This window comes from Chionomys nivalis, chromosome 20, assembly GCF_950005125.1.
Source record: "Chionomys nivalis chromosome 20, mChiNiv1.1, whole genome shotgun sequence".
NCBI lineage: Eukaryota > Metazoa > Chordata > Mammalia > Rodentia > Cricetidae > Chionomys > Chionomys nivalis.
Genome location: NC_080105.1, coordinates 6991763 through 7012416, shown reverse-complemented (window position 1 = coordinate 7012416; position 20654 = coordinate 6991763). Strand labels below are relative to the sequence as shown.

At 51.8% G+C, this 20654-nt stretch overlaps 1 protein-coding gene across 2 annotated transcripts; it reads left to right on the top strand.

Annotated features, from left to right (window-relative positions):
- Nucleotides 1–1558: 1558 nt before the first annotated feature.
- Atp13a1 (ATPase 13A1) lies at nt 1559–19972 on the top strand. 2 transcript variants are annotated; one of them, XM_057752560.1, is made up of 26 exons: nt 1559–2263; nt 4469–4558; nt 4642–4832; nt 7406–7478; nt 7655–7810; nt 7921–7990; nt 8069–8175; nt 8507–8636; nt 8724–8779; nt 9659–9785; nt 9856–9993; nt 10084–10204; nt 10595–10752; nt 11022–11197; nt 11272–11382; nt 12264–12389; nt 13338–13446; nt 14793–14992; nt 15072–15168; nt 17391–17551; nt 17622–17736; nt 17851–18047; nt 18974–19116; nt 19240–19351; nt 19436–19579; nt 19653–19972. In XM_057752560.1, exons 1-26 carry the CDS (start codon nt 1793–1795, stop codon nt 19761–19763), a joined length of 3690 nt encoding a protein of 1229 aa, XP_057608543.1. In that variant the 5' UTR covers nt 1559–1792; the 3' UTR covers nt 19764–19972. The 2 variants fall into 2 exon arrangements, with proteins under 2 accessions (XP_057608543.1, XP_057608544.1); XM_057752561.1 differs by lacking the exon at nt 7655–7810.
- The last annotated feature ends 682 nt before the right edge of the window (nt 19973–20654 follow it).

Here is a 20654-nt window from a genome sequence, read left to right as displayed (position 1 = left end):
CAAACTGGACTCTCTGAATGTGGCTGACAATGGGGGCTGACTGAGACGCCATTGATAAAGGCACTGGGACTTGTTTCTACTGCATGTACTGACTTTTTGGGATCCTATTCTATTTGGATGCATACCTTCCTAGGCCTGGATGGAGGGGGGAGGGCCTTAGACTTCCCACAGGGCAGGGTTCCCTGCCTTCTCTTAAGACTATAGGGGGAGGGAGGAGGGTGAGTGGGGAAGCGGGAAGGGAATGGGAGGAGGGGAGGAAGTGGAAATTTTTGAATGGAAAAAAAATAGTCAATAGCAAAAAAAATATATACAAAAATATAATATACAAAATTTAATTATGCAAGAAAGAACTGAAAAAGGTTACAGAACTCTTTTTTTTTTTTTTTTTTTTTTTTTTTTGGTTTTTCGAGACAGGGTTTCTCTGTGGTTTTGGAGCCTGTCCTGGAACTAGCTCTTGTAGACCAGGCTGGTCTCAAACTCACAGAGATCCGCCTGCCTCTGCCTCCCGAGTGCTGGGATTAAAGGCGTGCGCCACCACCGCCCGGCAGAACTCTTTATATAGTGGCCCACAGCTGTAATCTCAGCATAGGAAAGTCGAGGCAAGAGTGCCAAGACTTCAAGGCTGGTTTCCACTACAAAGTAAGTTTGAGGCGAGTTTGGGCTCCATGAGACCTTGTTTCAAAAACAGAACACAAACAATGACTGAAAGTTCAAATAAAATGCTATAACACAGTGACATGGTTCAGGGTGTAAAGGCACTTACCATCAATCTAGTCAGTGGAAGGAGAGCCAATTTCAGTGAACTATTCTTTGACTTCCACGTGTGTGACACACAAACAAGACACAACATATTTTCAAATATTTTCTCACACATACTAATCATTACATAATTAACAATATTTGAAAATCTTATTATGGATGCTAGGGAAGGGCTCAGTGGTTAAGAATGCTTGCTGTTGCCAGGTGGTGCATTCAGGGGTAAAAACAGGTGGATCTCTGTGAGTTCAAAGCTAGCCCGGTCTACAGAGAGCATTCCAGAACAGATTGCAAAGCTACAGAAAAACCCTGTCTCGAAAAACAAACAAACAAACAAACAAAAAGAATGCTTGTTGCTCTTTCAGAAGACCCGAGTTCAATTTCCAATACCCAAGTGTGGCAAGTCACAACTAACTGTAATGCCGATTCCAGGGTTTAGACACTCTGTTAGGGCTCCTGTGAGAGCTGTACACAGGTGGTTTACATGCACACAGACAAATATATACTTAAATTTTTTTCTAAATCTTCAAAAATCTTATTATGGTTGTGCTTAAATAATAGCATTTTTTTACAGAATAGTTGAGTAACAGTAAAATGCATTTCATACAAATATCAAAATTTCCATTTCTTACGTTAACATGGCATTTTGTGTAATTATTACAGTATGGCTTGCATGCCTCTACCTTTCAAAAGCCCCGCCCTCAGAAGGCCCCACCTCCTAAAGCCCTTAACTTTGGATTGGATTTTCTCCGCCCCACGTGATTGACACGTGCCCGAACAGTTGGCGAGAAGAGTCCGGCTCTTCCGTTTCGGGTTCTCTCGGTGCCGTCAATCCTTCCCTGCCTGCCTAGTCCTTTCCGGTCTTCGTCTGGCGTGGCAGCCCTTGACAAGCTGATTTGGATCTTTGGTTCCGTCTTTGTCATGGCAACGCCCTTACTCTCCTTCCAGCCACAGTCTGTCATGGCAGCGTCCTGAGCAGACACTTACTGACCCGCCTAGCGCTTTCCATGGACGCCTCCTATTCCTAAAGCCATTCATGGTGGCGCTCAGGCCTCACCGGAAGTCATCTACCGGAAGTGAGCCGGTGCTTCTGCCGGAAGCCAGCGCAGCGCTGGGAAAGATGGCGGCGGTGGGTAACGCGGTTCCTTGCGGGGCCCGACCTGGCTGGGCCCGGGGCAACGGTCCTCCGCATCCTGGGCCGCGAGGGCGGCCGCTGCTGGCCGCAGGGCCAGCGCTCATAGCGAGTGGCGACGAGCTGGTGGCCGCCGTGTGGCCATACCGGCGGCTGGCTCTTCTGCGGCGCCTCACTGTGTTGCCGTTCGCCGGGCTGCTGTACCCAGCCTGGCTGGGCGCCGCCGTCAGCGGTTGCTGGGACTGGGGCAGCAGCTGGACCCAGATCCCCGAGGCCGCTCTGCTAGCGCTCGCCACCATCTGCCTCGCGCACGCACTCACTGTCCTGTCAGGGCATTGGTCTGTGCACGCACACTGCGCGCTCACCTGCACCCCGGTAAGTGCGCGCGCACGACCCCGACCAGGACCGGGCACAGTGGGGCCTAGCAGGGGTTCCGGGCTGCAGCGGGCTTGCGTATCCCCAGTCACGGCTGCAGCTTTCCAAATGCAAGGCCCGAGTCTCCAGAGGCGCCCTCTGCCCCGCGTCTTAGGCCTAATTCTGACCCCGCCGTGACTCGCCAGGCGACTGTTGTGTGGTCATTGTGATTCACAAGAAACACATGTAACAGACTTAGCGTAGAAGCCATATGTTACTGTTTGTGAATTTTTATCCTAGCTTCCATATGGCATGTTGTTCTTGGAACGGCACTACTACCTTCTCCATAGACTCCTACCTTGGTTTTTCTTTTCTTTCTCTGTTTGTATAGGACAGGGTCTCACTATGCTGCCCTGGCTCGTCTGGTACTCAAAGAAATCTGCCTACCTCTGTTTCCAGCATGCTGGCATTAAAAACCTGTGCCACCATTTCTGGCTCCTACTTTGTTTTTCTGAAGTATGAAGCTAGACCTGTAGGGTGATTCCCCTAATCTTCTGTATTCAGCCTCTGTTCCTTGCTAGACCCAAAGGAGCATGTAGTTCATCCTGGTACCTAAGAGGAGCAGGAGCGACTTTTAAATGAACAGCTTAGTCTCAATGGTGTCTGTCTATAACGTAAGGGCGGTTAATAAGATACGGGCTAGTCAGAGTATGCAGCAACGCTGTGCAGTGACCCAAGCTTAGAATTCTAAATGCAGCGCTGCCGCGACCCCAAGGTGCTCTGGGTTGGCAGGTAACACCAGTGACCACACTACAGATCCCACTAAATTTGAAGCCTGGGGCAAGGATATCTGCTCAAGCCAGCTTCTTTTCAAATACCAGCTCTGAGTTGATCCTCAGGAAAGGAGGAAGTGTCAAGGACTGCAGGGAAAACCAGAATATCCAGTACATACCCTTTCTGACTCTCAGTCCCAAGAGAGTGCACCCCCTTGTCTCCTTATTAACATTTGTCCTGCAGAGGGTTTGGCACTGAGGGTTAGTAGTCGAGTTGTGGGGGGGGGGGGGCGGTAGGTATGGAACCCTCAACCCCTAGCAATATAATTGCCTTTCGGTAGCTAAACATTTGTAGAGAACTTCCTCTCCTAGGATGGAGAAGTGAGTGGAGCAGCTAAGCAGCCTTGGGGTGAGGAGGGAGATAAGGGTTTGCTTCTCCTTAGGTTTCAGTTTCACTCTGTAAGGTGACTGAGGGAGGCTGAGATAACCTGTAAAGTGCCTGCCTGCCTCGGTGCCAGCTCCCTACATAGCACCTTGTTCTTCTTTGGTGTCATTTCAGCACATCATTGTGTCTTTGTTTCTGTTTTCTCTATGGTTCCAGGGCCATTCAGGCCCTTGGGAGTAGCATTTCTTCAGGGTCACCACTGTGTGCCCTCCCCATCCCCAGTCATTGCAAGGTGTAGCAGTACAGCTTATGGCGGAGTGTTTCTTATGTCGGGAAAGTAGAAAGGAGAAAAACATTGGAGAAGAAGGTGGACTCATTTGTTACTGCCGAAGACAGATAACACTAAGTCGAATCCCAGGGAACTTTAGATGGGGCCAGCTGGGGAGGGTTCCAGAGTAGGTGACATTTAAGCAAAGGGAGCTAGCTGTCTCAGTGTGTGTGTGCTTCCCGCAAGGAAAGTGGTGTGGAGGAAGGAGGCATGCCCAACCTCTCGGCACATAATTCCCTCTAGGGAAACACCCAGTTAAGTTACAAAAAAAAAAATCTCATGCTGTTTTAGGTATACTTATGGTTTTATGTCACATTCATAGCTGTCTGGCTGAATGTGCCCACAAGCTGTAGGGGGGGATATGCTTGGATACCAAGGTTCTTAGCTCAGGCGCAGGCAAGCCTGACTGTGCAGCGTACTAGGGAGCAGTAAGCCAGCCAGAGAGACCCAGTGTGGTGGCAAGTGTGCCGTGGCAAGTCTTGAGTCATGTGAATGGAGAGCAAACTAAGTGTTCCGTATGGCTTTGAGTTCATGTTCAGAGTCCTAGGTGATGAGTACGCTTGTGACCTCAGCTTTTTAATATAGGACCAGTGATCAAGTAGGGTATGGCCAAGCCAGCACTAGAACCTAGGTACATAGTCATAACATTCTGTGGAGCCGCTGCCCCCCACTCCTCTGCCCTGTGAGGGCATGCACTTTGGGTTAAGAAGAGATCAATAACAATCTTTGGCTTTTGACAGGAGTATGATCCCAGCAGAGCAACCTTTGTGAAGGTGGTGCCAACCCCCAACAATGGCTCCACTGAGCTGGTGGCTCTGCACCGTGACAAGGTAGGTAGGGATGCCCTGCAGGGTAACTGGAATAGGCATTTGTGTAGTGTTCCTAAGCACTGATGTCCACACCACACCTCCAGGATGAAGATGGGCTGGAGGTGCTGTCATTTGAATTCCAGAAGATCAAATATTCCTATGATGGCCTGGAGAAAAAGCAGTTTCTCCCAGTGGCCTTCCCAGTAGGGAACACCTTCTCCTACTATCAGAGCAACAGAGGCTTCCAGGAAGACTCAGAGATCCGAGCTGCGGAGAAGAAGTTTGGGAGCAACAAGTAAGTCCACAACTTCCCCATGGGCCCTGTGCCCTGCTGCCCTGCTCTGCTCCTGCTTCAGGAGCCCTGGCAGTAAGGCAGAGGCTCTGCTTTTAAATCAAAACTGCTAGGTGACCCGCTCTGCTCTAGTTTCCTCCAAACTTGTCTACCAGTAGGGCCTTAGAGGACCAGGAGCCTCTGCTTTGTGGTTGTGAGACCTTGGTTAGAGGGTTGTCCTGTCTTGAGTGACCATTCTGACCATTTCTGAGTGTCTGTTTTGTGACTCTTGTTATCCCCCTCTTGGTGTGTGTGGTAGTGGGTGGGTGTGCATGTGCGTGCAAATATGTGAGGCTGGAGGCCAGCTTTAGTTATCCCAGGAACCGTCCACCTTGTTTTTTAAGACGGGGTCTCTCTGAATTGGAGCTCACTAAATAGCAACATCAGCAGTTCTCCTGCCTCTACCTCCCTCGTGCTATGATTATAAGACCATGCTGCTACACTTGGGTTTTTACAGAGTCTGGAACTTGAACTTAGGTCCTCATGCTTATAAGGCAAGCGCTTTATCAAATAAGTTGTGTCCTTGGCCTGCCCTCCCTGACAAACATGGAATTAGATTTTATTTATTTTTCTCTTGTCAGGCTTTCTCCTTGTAGCCCTGGCTATCCTGAAACTCAGTCTGTAGACCAGGCTGGCCTAGGCCTCCCAGAGATCCACCTGCCTCTGCCTCCCGTGTACTGGAATTCAAGGTGTATGTACCACTGCCCAGCATGAAATTGGATTCTACCTTGCAATTTCTGTTCAACTATTTATGCTCATATGCATCTCAACACATTAGAAACGGTGATGACACGCCTTTGGTGGGGTTGGAGTACAGCTCAGTGGTTGAGTGCTTGCCTAATGAGCTAGACTGGATTCCACCTCCAACCCTGCAAAAAGAAAACCTCCTTGATACTGTGTAGGATGATAGATACTCCATGCAGACTTTCTTCTTCAATCTTTTACTAAAATTAAGGTGCTGATGAGCATCTAGGGGAGGACAGTGCAAAGCTGGGTACCAAACACTGTCATTCGGCATCACAGCCCCCATGGTGTCCACCCTGACAAAGTGCTTAATCAGGAAACCTGTAGAGATCTTGGGATTTTCCTCCTGTGGTGCTGTTCATGGAACCTGGTGCCTAGCATGTGCTAGACAGGAGCTGTCCATTGAGCTGTCACTCCCCTAACTGTCCACTCTAGCTGTCCACCCTAGCTGTCCACTCTAGCTGTCCACCCTAGCTGTCTACTCTAGCTGTCCACTCTAGCTGTCCACTCTAGTTGTCTCTCCCCTAGCTGTCCACCCTAGTTGTCCACCCTAGCTGTCCACTCTAGCTACCACACCCTTAGCTGTCCATGAGGTTCTTTCACAGCTCAGTTGCTTTTTAGGAAATGTAAATATTACCAATATTACCATATCCAGTACCAAGTTAGAAGAATCATTTGGTGGTCTGTGCGACCCCAGTGTTGTCCACGTTAATGGCCTGGGACACATTTTTATGCTGTTACTCTGGGTGTTTTTATTTTTAATCTGTGGGATTGTTCTGCAGTTTGTACTTGTCAAACCCCACCATGTCTGGGGAAGTCTGAGTACCCTTGCATTTTGAGAGCTGAGCAAAGGAAACCCAAGTCAGATTGAGTGACCACATGTTGCTATAGGAGACACCACAGGGACAAGCAGTGTGAACCCTAGGGCTTATTCAGGAAAATATTACAAAATCTCAAGGCCGGTAAGATGGTACCAAGCCTGACAACCTGAGTCTGATCCCAGGACCCACACGGTGTAAGGAGAGAATTAACTTCTGTAAGTTGTCCTCTGACTGCCGTACACACACTGTATCACGTGCACACCACCCCTCCCTCTTTATACAAAAGAGAAATATAAAATTTTTTTAAAGGACCATGCATTGTGGTATACATCTTTAATCCCAATACTTAGGAGGCAGAAACCATTGGATTTCTATGAGGTCCAGGGCATAGTGGGAACCTGTTTCCAAAAAAAGAAGAAACAGGGGCGTGGAGAATCCCAGTTCCAGGGGTAAAGACTCCAGAGTTCCGTCCCTACCGGCACATAAACTAATCGTGGTTGCATTGTCATTCCGGCACTCAGAAGGTGGGGGCAGGGATGTCAGTTCAGACTGCCTCCTTGGCCCTGTAAGGAACTTGAAGGCAGCCTAGGATACATGAGAACCCATCTCAGAAAAAGAACATCCAGTTTCAGTGGAGAATAGGCTCTTTCACCAGGGTTCCCCTTCTCCAGGCACCCTGCCCTGCTGCCTGTGTCATTGACCAGATATTCTTACCTTGCTCTGGGGTGGATAGTATTGGGAAGAACCTGTCACAGGGTTCAGCAGAGCAAGGAGCTCAGTGGGTAAGGACAGCACATTGTCAGCCGGTCTGCGCCTGGCTGGTGAGCAAGCAAGGAGTGTGTGAGCATAGCCTCTGCCTTGGGTAGCCTATATCTTCGGAAACCTGCAGAGGTTCCCAGTTAGAGGTGGCAGGGCCAGGGTCTCCCCTACTTCAGCCTCATCCAGGAATTTGACAAGTATGGTCTCTTGCAGGGCCGAGATGGTGGTACCTGACTTCTCTGAGCTTTTCAAGGAGAGAGCCACAGCCCCTTTCTTCGTGTTTCAGGTAACAACAACTCTGTCCCTTGCCCCAGTTCCTTCTTTGGGGCTGTTTCAGCCAGAGTGAGCCTGGCTGCCCTTGCAAACCCCAGAGTCTCTCCCTGCCCTCAAGGATTATTGGTGTTTGCCAGGATTTCTGGGTACAGGATAGGTGGGCAAGGCTGACAGGCTGCTGCCTCCCAGGTGTTCTGTGTGGGGCTCTGGTGTCTGGATGAGTACTGGTACTACAGTGTCTTCACTCTGTCCATGCTGGTGGCTTTTGAGGCTTCCCTAGTGCAGCAGCAGATGAGGAACATGGCAGAGATCCGCAAGATGGGCAACAAGCCCCACATGATACAGGTGTGACTGATGGAACAGGTGGGAGGAACGGGGTGGATGGTAGCCCTGCTCAGCCCTGGGTGAGCACCATTCATAGTCTGTTGACACACTTCCCCTACTCCTACTTCCAGGTCTACCGCAGCCGAAAGTGGAGGCCTGTCGCCAGTGATGAGATTGTTCCTGGGGACATCGTGTCCATTGGTGAGGCAGGATTTCTCTCCCTCCAGAAAGAAACCCTAGTCTTAGACTGTGGCTGACCCTCCTGCCCGCACATTGCAGGCCGATCCCCCCAGGAGAACCTGGTACCATGTGATGTGCTGCTGCTGCGGGGCCGCTGCATCGTGGACGAGGCAATGCTCACAGGGGAATCGGTGCCACAAATGAAGGTGATGGGTGGGATCCATAGTTCCCTAACCAGGGCAGGAGAGGCAGGTGGGCTGGGTTCATTTCCATAGATTTGGGTGAGCCAGGTGGAGAGAACCAGAATATCCAGTCAGGATGGGCATAGAGAATCTGTGAGGTGGTCTAATGCAGATCACAGGGCACTAACTCCACAAGTCCTGTAGTGAGAAAGTACCAGCCAAGGAGCCCGGATGGAAAGGATTTGCTGAGCTAGGTAGGAGTGTCCTCATGGGAGTCAGGATGCATACAGAGATGTAGCCTACTAATGCCTCAGACCAGAAGGCTGTCATCCAGCTGTGACGTTTCCTTTCTCAGGAGCCGATTGAAGACCTGAGCCCAGACCATGTCCTAGACCTGCAGGCCGATTCCCGGCTACATGTCATCTTTGGGGGCACCAAGGTGGTACAGCACATCCCTCCACAGAAGGCAACCTCTGGCCTGAAGTGTAGGTGCCTCGAGGGTGTCCTGGAGGTCCTGCACCTATTGTAGCATGAAGGGTGTTAATGACACATGCCTCTGCTTGTCTCCTCAGCGGTTGACAATGGATGTGTGGCCTATGTCCTGAGGACTGGATTCAACACTTCCCAGGTATGGTCTTTGATCACATCTAGGAGGGCCCAAAGTGTATGATGGATCCTTCCAGAACATTCACTCTTTAAGGCTAATGCAGACCTTACCATCCTAGTGCTGGCTTGCTTTCCCTGGCCAAACATAACAGTGGGTGTGCCCAAAGATGTATCACGAGTAATAAACACCCAGAGACAGATATTGGGGTTCAAGCTGAAGATCAGAAAAGCAAACCAGCCAAGCCAGTAGAGAAGTCTTACCTCCGCCAAGGCTGGGCTACTGCAGACTGAGCCCAGACCTCTGTCTCCTCCAGTCTTGTATTCCCCTTTAGTACTGGGACTAGAGGGGTGTGGCTCCTAGTGCTGGGATTAAAGGCATGAGCCACCACCACCTAGATCTGTTTCTACCTTGCTCTCACATAGCCCAGGGTGGCCTTGAACTCACAGGGATCCACCTGCCTCTGTCTCCCAAATCCTGGGATTAAAGGTGTGTCCTTTAGTGGCTTAGTTTTACCTTCTGATCTTCAGGCAAGTCTTATTTATTAAGATATAAATAAAATATCATTATACAAGGTAGTCTGTCTGTGACCATCCTAGGAGAGGGGTGTTAAGTGAGATGCTCTGGTAAATCCTTCACAATTCTGCCTGGAGGGGCGATGAAAGCCTAACTGCTTTGCACTCCACACACACGCAGACTCACACACCCCCTGGCCCTGTGGCTGGCATCTTTAACTCTCGTTGGAAATCTAACTGGGGCTCTAGTCTGCCTGCATCATGGTCTGACGTGAGCATCGCTGTTTCCTAGAAAGGGAAGCCAGCCTCAGTGCTCTCAGGGAGGGGAGGCCACTGTCCCCCGTAAACCTCCCAGGAAAGACTGCCCCCCCCATCCCCATCCCTGCAGGGCAAGCTGCTGCGTACAATTCTCTTTGGGGTAAAGAGGGTGACTGCGAACAATCTGGAGACTTTCATCTTCATCCTCTTCCTCCTGGTGTTTGCCATTGCTGCAGCTGCGTATGTGTGGATTGAAGGTAAGGACACTGACAACCCCTGCTCCACACCCCCATCCCTGTCCCAGGCTACCAGGCCCTGTTTCCACAGGAACCAAGGACCCCAGCCGGAACCGCTACAAACTCTTTCTTGAGTGTACCCTGATCCTCACCTCGGTTGTACCCCCTGAACTGCCCATTGAGCTGTCCCTGGCTGTCAACACCTCCCTCATTGCTCTGGCCAAGCTCTGTGAGTACTGAGTGTTTGGTGGGGTGTGGTACAGGACAGGCAGGAGCCTGGAGGGACCCCCTGACTCCAGGTCCCATCCCCCACCCCTAGACATGTACTGCACTGAGCCTTTCCGGATCCCCTTTGCTGGCAAGGTCGAAGTGTGCTGCTTTGACAAGACAGGTACCTTGACCAGTGACAGCCTGGTGGTGCGTGGTGTGGCAGGGCTGAGGTGAGCATAAAGGGACTCCCCCACCCTATCCCATCCCACCCCACTCCACCTCCAGCAAACAGAACCAAACTTGACCTGAGTCTCCACTGAAGTCCTGGTTCTGAGGTTCTATTACAGAGGTCCTATGTGGATATCAGTATTAGTGGTGTCAGGGGTAGGGAATTTGATTCGGGCCAAGAACAGCCAGCACAGACCTGGTGCCTCATTTGTTGGGACCTCAGGAATCATCCTTGAGGCTGGTAGTCTCACCAGGGTATCTTTAGTGACCATCACACTGAGTACTGACAACTCAGAGGGTAGTCCCTGGGGACACTTGCTAGAGATTTCCCCGGCAGAGGTGCAACTCACCCACCCTCCTCTCTCCACATGTGACCAACTGTTCCTTTGCAGAGATGGGAAAGAGGTGACCCCAGTGTCCAGCATTCCCATAGAAACACACCGTGCCCTGGCCTCCTGCCACTCGCTCATGCAGCTGGATGATGGCACCCTAGTGGGTGACCCCCTGGAGAAGGCCATGCTGACAGCTGTGGACTGGACACTGACCAAAGGTGAGGGGCTAGCATCCAAGGCCTAGCATGGGTGGCCTCTTTGTCCTGGGCAGGCTAGCCCATGATGGTGACATTCTTCCAGGCTAGTGCCAGGCTGGCCTCACATTGGTATCTTTATGGGTCAGTGTCCTGTCTTCCATGGCTGATGTGCCTGCTGTGACCAGCAGGGTTCTGGGAATGCTGGGGTGGGAAAGTTGGAGCAGAGTGTGGGGGGCTTGGCTACCTCTCCGGAGCAAAGCCCCTCAGGACCCGTACTTATTTGTTTCCAGATGAGAAAGTTTTCCCCCGAAGTATTAAAGCTCAGGGGCTGAAAATTCACCAGCGCTTTCATTTTGCCAGTGCCCTAAAGCGAATGTCCGTGCTCGCCTCATACGAGAAGCTCGGCTCCACTGACCTCTGCTACATCGCGGCTGTGAAGGGGGCCCCTGAAACCCTGCACTCCATGGTGAGCCGGCCCCAACCCTGGGGGAAGGGATAGGCAGGGAACAGGCAGTGACATGTCCCCTGCGTTCTGTGCAGTTTTCCCAGTGCCCAGCTGACTACCACCACATCCACACTGAGATCTCTCGGGAAGGAGCCCGTGTCCTGGCTCTGGGGTACAAGGAGCTAGGGCATCTCACGCACCAGCAGGTGAGGGTCGGCCACACTCACAGCCCTTACTACCCTGCCACATCAATGGGAGTGGGTGCCATTTCATGTTGCCTTCTCCACTCTGGGATGTGCTAGGCACCTTCTTGGGGAAGGCCAGAAGGCATCTCAGATTCCACCATTCTTGTTCCAACCACCTGGTGGTCAGAAGGCCTTAGCAGGTCTGTACCCCTCCCTTTCCTTCCCTCCATCTCTGCCCCTCTTTGCCACCTCTAACAGCCCTTTGACCTACTTCTTGGTCCTGATCTAGTCTGCTTGCTGCCTCCAGCCAGATATCCCTCTAGAACATAATGTCAGCCCACAGCCCTGACTATGGAGACCCACTCAAGCCAGGACTCAAGCCTCTGTCCTCCTGCATTATGTTTGGCTTGCTTCTGGGTCTGGAGAGCCCTCTTTCTCCCAAGCCTGGCCCCCTGGTCCTGTCTACCCTGACCCTCTGCCCCATGTATTCACTCCTATTTTACTGTGTATTCTTGGATTTTTATCACCCGCCTTCCCTGCTGCTTTTTGGCTTTCATGATGGTGGTCGCCTTGTGCAGTCCCACTTTTGAACTGAGCCACAGAGTGCTCTATGATGTCTCGCAGTCCACAATCATGAGTTATAGATACAGTTGGGTCTAGACCCCATCATCATTAGCTGAACCCCACTTGGCACCTGCCTCGCCTCTCCCCTCCTGACTTAGACATTTCTCTTCTTAGGGGACTGGGCCTCTCCTCTCCTGGCACCATCACATACACACAGTAGCTCTAGTTGCTGAGGCACTTGTCATTACCTGCTTTCCTGACTGGGTTCCTCACTCTGGGAGATTTGAAGAGGCTAGTGGGAAGGATAGATGATGAACGTATCCTGCGTCTGTTCACAGGCCCGGGAGGTCAAGCGGGAGGCCCTGGAGTGCAGCCTCAAGTTCGTGGGCTTCATTGTGGTCTCCTGTCCACTCAAGGCTGACTCAAAGGCTGTGATCCGAGAGATCCAGAACGCATCCCACCGGGTATGAGCAAAGTGAGAAGTTGGAGCAGGGGTGGGGGCCTGGGACTGGCAGCAGAGAACCGACAGCTCTAGTTCTCAACAGTGAGGAGACCACAGGTCTTAAGCTGGGGTGTAGATATGGCTGGTCGAGGATGCTCTGTAACATGGCCTCTCTTAAAACCCTCCTCACCTCATCAGACTGTGTGTGACTAAGAAGGAGACAGAAGCTGGAGGGAAGAGATGTGGAGGCCATGCCTGTCCTCGTGTATAGTCTCAGAGAGAGGCAGAAAACACAACTGGTCCCCAGTGAATCATCATAGGTCATGGCGTATCTACTTGCCTTTTTCATTACTAAAATGTTCTCTGTACAAGCAGGTACCAGGCCCTGAGCACGGACAGCCAAGAGCTAATTCTTAATTTGTATTTTAAGTAAAGGCAATAAACTAAATGTGATGACATGCCCATCACCCTAGCAGTAAGAGGCAGAGGTCAGCGGGTCAATGTGAGTATGAGTCCAAGGCCAGCCAAGCCTTCATAGTGAGACCTTGTCCCAAAAAGCAAAAAGTAGGATTCGAGAGTTCGTTCAGCAGTTAGGAGAACATGGTGCTCACTCATGAGTACCAGAATTTGAATCCTGAGAGCACACAATAACTAACTACAGCTGTGGGAGATCACACACACCCATTCCTATAAACACACAGTGAATTGCTTTACAAAGAAGCGGTGCATTGGGGCTGAAGTGTGACTCTGTGTGCTTAGTGTGTGAGCAGCCCTAGTGCCAGCTCAGCACTAGGACTGTGGTGTCCAATGAACTGCTACACCCCTGCCATCCTGGGTTGTAGGCTGTGCTGTCCCAGAAAGGTTGTGGCCTTTTCTCTCATACTTTTAGGAGGAGCTGTAAAGCCGAGGTAAGAATTCCACCCAGCAAGTCTTCCCTGCTAAGCCCTGTCCCCTATTCGCTATCCCCTAGGTGGTCATGATCACAGGGGACAACCCACTCACTGCCTGCCACGTGGCTCAGGAGCTGCACTTCATTGATAAGGCCCACACACTCATCCTGCATCCTCCCTCGGAGAAAGGTGAGGCTGGGTAGCTGGGGCCCTAGTCTAGGACCAGTGCCTTACCGCTATTTACTGCTGATTCCAATTGATGTCCACCCCACTATGAGGAGGCCTCAGACATTAAGGCCTTTGGATATGAAGGCCAAGAGAGATAGGTAGTGCGGCGTATGGGTGTGTGGTATAAGGGCATTCATTGGTTCCTGAGCCTGCCTTGTTTGTTTACAACAGGCCTCATACACTACCAGACAGAGGCACTCATTCCTCATCCTTGCCCACCTTGGGCTGGCAGGTCCCCAATACCTGATCAGGGCACCTGTTGGCCAACATTGAGGGTGATAGATCCTGGGTAAAAGTCATGGCGTGTTCTTAGCACATCTGTCTGCCCTGCCCTGCCCTGTAGCAGTTTCTGTGCACATTGAAGGGAGGAGGTAAGCTGCTAAGCTGGCTCTTGGCATCTTGCTTGTAAGCAAGGAGGCTGAGCCTCAAAAGTAAGTTCACTTAGTTATGTGTGGAGGGTGCGCTCCTGTCAGCCCTGCACTTGAGGCAGGAAGATTGCTGCTAGTTTCAGGAGAGCCTGGGCTACATGGTAGCTTTCAGGCCAGTTTTTTCGTACATATCTTCTGAGACCAGGCTTTAGAACCCTTCCTGAGTAAGCAAGTAAACCCACTTCTTGCTTGGGTCACTTAATGTCACTTAGTACAGGACCTATATGAGGAACAGCGGGTAGCCCAATGCAGGATAGCAGAATAGAAGGTGGTAGATATACCCAGCTAGGAAGGCTTCTAGAACCTTCCCACTGCTTCTCAAAGAGCTTAGTCATCACTCTCATCTGTTGGCCCCAGCTCTCCCTCCATTCCAGCCCTGTATGCTATGTTCTTGGACCTGAGGGTTGTGGGCAAGTGATCCTAAAGCAATGATCATAGCTGTTACTTTACCTGCAGGTCAAGCAGGTTGACTAAACCTCTCTCTCACACAGTCTAGGGTGGGAAGTCAGAGCTGGGTGTACTAATGAGCCACCATCCCCCAGCGTACTCCTGGATCTGAGCTGCAGAAGTAAAAGTGGGTCCCGTGGGGCTTAGCTTTGGAGGGATCCTAGGTACAAGAGGGCTAGAGTTCAGATTGGCAGTGGAGAGATCTGTTAGATGAGGGATCAGTGTCATGTAACTTCCTGAGGGAGAAGGTGGCTTGACTTCTGAGACCAGACCTCCTGTGTTTGCATCTAGCCCCATCATGCTTAGATTCCTCAGTCCTCCTGGGGGTCCTCTGTGCATTCTTTGTGAAATGCCCAGACCAGGATTAGGTTCTGGGTGAGGCTGTGGTCTTGGCCCTGGAGTACCAACCCTTACTGTAGATGTGACCCACAGGCCAGCCGTGTGAGTGGCGCTCCATTGATAGCAGCATCGTGTTGCCTCTGACCCTGGGTTCCCCCAAGGCACTGGCCATGGAGCACGCACTATGCCTCACAGGCGATGGCTTGGCTCACCTGCAGGCTGTGGACCCCCAGCAACTGCGCCACCTCATCCCTCATGTGCAGGTGTTTGCCCGTGTGGCTCCCAAGCAGAAGGTATGTGCTGGACCCTGGAGTTGGGCACTGGGGACTTTGGGGGTGGCTGCAGCCCCATTATTTCATGTCTACCATGCAGGAATTTGTCATCACCAGCCTGAAAGAGCTGGGCTATGTGACCCTCATGTGTGGAGATGGCACCAATGACGTGGGCGCACTGAAGCATGCTGATGTGGGTGAGCTCCAATAGCTGGGAGCTGTGTCTCCATCGCTAGAGTAGGGACATCTCACCTGGCCCTGTTGCTCATAGACAGTCAGGGGTATTTGACTCTTAAGATAGGAGCTGGGTGTGGCTCTGTGGTGGATGTCTTTATATGTACAAAGTCCTGGACTTTATCCCAAACACTGAAAAAAGAAGTAATTTTAATTAATAACTTCCCTGGGCAGTGGTGCTCATCCAGGCAGAGCTCAAGTGAATCGGGGGTTCAAGTTCGAGGCTAGCCTGGTTACATGGAACCCTGTCTTTTAAAAAGAAATCTTGATGGGGCTGTAAGGTCAGGGAAGGGTACATGCACAAGGAACAGAGGATAGAAGCAAAGAGGTAGTTGGGGGTATTGTGTGAATCCCACAACCAGGCATGATTGCCACAGGCCATTGACAAGACAAGTGTGACAACCCTGGACTGCAAAGGTTGAGCTTTGGTCTTTGTTCTTTTTCATCTGGCCTGCAGTGATAAGTTTCTTTGGAGACCATCAGTTTTCGTTGCTCATTTTAAGTTCTGATAGGATTTGTATGCTCATTTGAGCCTGGATCTTGCAGTGTTACATGGCCCGGAACTCAAGATCCTGCTATCTCAGCCTCCAGAGGACTGGGGTCACAGCTAGACCTGCACCAACATGGTTCTGACACATCTGAATTGGTGTGTTCTCCATTTGATTTCTTGTGGCTTCTACTTTTTTTGTTGTTGTTGTTTCAAATAACAAATATTCACATTCTCTCTTTACAAACTGAAAGTAATGCTTTTTAAAATACTTGGTTCTGGGCCGGGCAGTGGTGGCTCACGCCTTTAATCCCAGCACAGAGACAGGCGGATCTCTGTGAGTTCAAGGTCAACCTGGTCTACAAGAGCTAGTTCCAGGACAGGGTCCAAAGCTACAGAGAAACCCTGTCTTAAAAAAACAAAACAAAACAAAAAAATTGGTTTTGGCTGGGCAGTAGTGGCTCACACATTTAATCCTAGCATTCAGGAGGCAGAGGTGGGTGAATCTCTGAGTTCAAGACCAGCCTGTTCTAAAAATGAGTTCTAGGACAGCCAGGACTACACAGAGAAACCCTGTTGAGAAAAAAAAAAGTTCTAAATTGAACTTGGGCACTTGAGCATGGGTAGGCAGGTATTCAACCACTGAGCTACATCCCCACTCTTGCTTTCTTTTTTCATACCCTGTTTTAAAATATGTTGATTAGTATTGTGTGGTGTGTGTTCATGCTGATGGAGGCACATGCCTGCTACCACGTAGCTATAAAAGTCAGAAGACAGCCTTGTGGAGTTGGTTCTCTTCACATTCACACGAATGCCAGGGACATGTGGGAAGTGCTTTTATCTGCCAAGCCATTCTCTAGTCTCTGAGGGCACCGTAGGGCAGTCAGGTGAAATGGAGAAGCTTGGAACTGGTGGGATGAGCCCTGCAACTGGACCCTGGTCCCTGCCCTTCCCATCGCTCCTTCCCGATACCCTATCATCAGGTGTAGCACTCTCCATCGCTCCTTCCCGATACCCTATCATCAGGTGTAGCACTCTCCATCGCTCTTCCCGATACCCTATCATCAGGTGTAGCACTCTCCATCGCTCCTTCCCGATACCCTATCATCAGGTGTAGCACTCTCCATCGCTCCTTCCCGATACCCTATCATCAGGTGTAGCACTCTCCATCGCTCTTCCCGATACCCTATCAGGTGTAGCACTCTCCATCGCTCCTTCCCGATACCCTATCATCAGGTGTAGCACTCTCCATCGCTCTTCCCGATACCCTATCAGGTGTAGCACTCTCCATCGCTCCTTCCCGATACCCTATCATCAGGTGTAGCACTCTCCATCGCTCCTTCCCGATACCCTATCATCAGGTGTAGCACTCTCCATCGCTCCTTCCCGATACCCTATCATCGGGTGTAGCACTCTCCATCGCTCCTTCCCGATACCCTATCATCGGGTGTAGCACTCTCCATCGCTCCTTCCCGATACCCTATCATCAGGTGTAGCACTCTCCATCGCTCCTTCCCGATACCCTATCATCAGGTGTAGCACTCTCCATCGCTCCTTCCCGATACCCTATCATCAGGTGTAGCACTCTCCATCGCTCTTCCCGATACCCTATCAGGTGTAGCACTCTCCATCGCTCCTTCCCGATACCCTATCATCAGGTGTAGCACTCTCCATCGCTCCTTCCCGATACCCTATCAGGTGTAGCACTCCTGGCCAATGCCCCTGAAAGGGTTGTTGAACGGCGACGGCGGCCAAGGGACAGCCCAGTCCTGAGCAACAGCGGCCCCAGAGTCTCCTCCAAGTCAACCAAACAGAGGTCGGCACTCCTGTCCCCTGAGGAGCCACCAACCTCCAACAGGGTGAGTATTCAGGTTGGAAATGCCCATCACCCTTGCTAGCCAGGGCTGACCCCTGCTGCTCACCCCACAGGACCGCCTGAGCCAGGTGCTGCGGGACCTGGAGGATGAGAGCACCCCCATTGTGAAGCTGGGGGATGCCAGCATTGCAGCACCCTTCACCTCCAAGCTGTCCTCCATCCAATGCAGTGAGTCCTGAGCACCTAGCTCTGCCCCTGCTGGAGCCATGCTCACCCAGTGAATCATGCCCAGAGCCACACCCAACCCAGCACCCTGCCCACTCATGCTCTCCTTCCCCACAGTCTGCCACGTCATCAAGCAGGGCCGTTGCACATTGGTGACGACGCTGCAGATGTTCAAGATCCTGGCCCTCAATGCTCTCATCCTGGCATATAGCCAAAGTGTCCTCTACCTAGAGGGTGTCAAGTTCAGCGACTTCCAGGCTACTCTGCAGGGGCTGCTGCTGGCTGGCTGCTTCCTCTTCATCTCCCGCTCCAAGGTGGGCCCTGGACTGCCTAGGGCTGGCCACAGTGCATTCCAAGAGCTCTTGGAATTTTCATCCCATGTTACAGGCAGAGACCTAGAGCCCAGAGGCAGGATTGCCCCTTAGGCTGCATAGAACATGCACACAGTGGCAGGCCTGGCTGGCTGCCAGTGATATCACGTAGGGTATATTGCTATCTGTGAGCCTGGGGTTCAAGCAGGTCACAGTCCCCATGGCAAAGGAAATGATAAATGGGAGCAGGCAGAGAACTCACAGTGCTGTGAGGGGAAAGTGTGTCACAGGCTTCAGGGACAGCCACGGCGGCCTCCTGAGGAAAGGGCGCTGCCACAACCAGGAGTCTACGCTGGTCACTGATGTGGCAAAATAGAGGTCCCAGTGGCCAGAGGGTGTGTGTGTCAACTTCCTGTCAAGGCGAAGAAAGGCCGTACGGGGCAGCTTGACACAAAAGGTCTGTCTTGGCTTAGTCTTCCAGACATTTCAGGCCATATTTAGAGCTACTCACCTAACAGCAGCTAAAAGAGGAAGGCCTGGGATTATCCCCTAGGCTACATTCCCGTCATGCTGACCCCACTGTCTTTCCTCAGTCCAGGCATAGGTCACAGCCTTTGGGATTAATCACTTTGCAAATCCTCTCGTGTTCCCCGGGTGTTCGGAAGACATTTTAGTTCCCTCCTTAATAGGGTGGGAAGGTAGCAGACTGGACTAGGCAAACCCATAGGCACTGGGCTCTGCCTGCCATTTTGGGAGTAGAGAGTAAATCTGTTTCCTAACAGACCTCCATTGCAACCATGGAGTACGGATGATTTTGGGCATAGGCAGCCCCAAGATCAGGATGAAACAAGATGCCTGAGGAGGCAGGAGGTCATCTCACTACCTGTTGAGTGAGTAAGCTGGCTCTGACTGTCAGTCCTGCCCCACAGCCTCTCAAGACTCTGTCCCGAGAGCGGCCCCTGCCCAACATCTTCAACCTATACACCATCCTCACAGTGATGCTGCAGTTCTCTGTCCACTTTCTGAGCCTCGTCTACCTGTACCGTGAGGCCCAGGCACGCAGCCCTGAGAAGTAAGTGGTTCCAGGAGGAGAGGAGGGAGGGACAGCTGACCGGGCTCTGGCTGTGTCAGGGCAGCAGGAAGCCACAGAGGGGCCTGAGCAGAAGAGGGATACTGATACCACGTGTCCCTGCAGGCAGGAACAGTTTGTAGACCTATACAAGGAGTTTGAGCCAAGTCTGGTCAACAGCACTGTGTACATCATGGCCATGGCCATGCAGATGGCTACCTTTGCCATCAACTACAAGGTGAGGCCCCACATACCTACCCATTCCCACCTGGCCTTCCCCTCCCTCCTCAGCCCTCCCCAGGCAGCTGTTTTTTCATTACAGGGCCCACCGTTCATGGAGAGCCTGCCTGAGAACAAGCCCCTGGTGTGGAGCCTGGCAGTGTCGCTGCTGGCCATCATTGGCTTGCTCCTTGGCTCCTCACCAGACTTCAACAGCCAGTTTGGCCTCGTGGACATCCCTGTGGAGGTGAGTGACCTTGAGTAGTGGCCACTGGCTTGGCCCAGCCACTGGCCCAGCTCACCTGCCTCCTCCTTGACAGTTCAAGCTGATCATTGGCCAAGTCCTGGCCCTGGACTTCTGCCTGGCACTCCTGGCTGACCGTGTCCTACAGTTCTTTTTGGGGACTCCGAAGCTGAAAGTGCCTTCTTGAGACGATGGTGCTGGTATTCACTGCCTACCCTGGCTGCCTCTGGACAGGAGCACTGCCCCCCATTGCTCCAGGAGGGAACACTGCTCCCATCCCCACAGTGAGGCAGCCCCGCCTTGACCTTGGAAGACTGAGCCGGGACCCTTGTGTGCAACCACTGGCCAGGCTAGTGGAAGCAGCCCAGGCTAGCACCTTTGGGAAATAAATCAGCGTCTGCAATTTTGTGAAGCCGCCTCCAGTTGTCTGTGCCACATGGGGCCTCTGGGAATTGAGGAGCCAGGTGGTCACCAAGGAAGGGCCTGCCATCAGCACAAGCCAAGGGAGGAGAGTGACACCCTCTGTTGGCATTCGGCAAGTTGTAGGCCAAGCCTGGAACTGGTGACCTCAGGTTTTCTAGTGAAGTGCCCATCCTGGATTTGTGGGGCTTTTATAACATGTCAGGCCCTGGGAGAAGCAACAGTGTGCCTTCCTCAGTGCTGTGGCAGATCCCACTCAGGGTCCTTGCCACCATCTCCTATCACAAATGTGGCTGCCACTGGCTGGGGCCCTAAACCCCCACTGGATAGTCTCCTTACTTTCAAAGGAAAACACATGCAGGTAGGGGACTCCTGAGCCTAGTGAGTTCTTGGAGGCCCCAGTGCAAGGTGTTTGTGTCCCTGCCTGCCCCCAAGACCTGACTGCACTGAAAAGGAACCACCTCAAGAGCCTGACCCAAACAAACATTTAATCCCAGCACTCAACTGGCCGAGGCAGGGGGATTCTTGAGACTAACCCGGTTTACACACGGAATTCAGGCCAGCCAGGCCAAATAGTGAGACGTGTCTCTGCCCCCTCATGATCCCCCTTTCCCTCCCCTCCTCAACAAAAAAGGGAACCTGACCCATGAAAGCCACA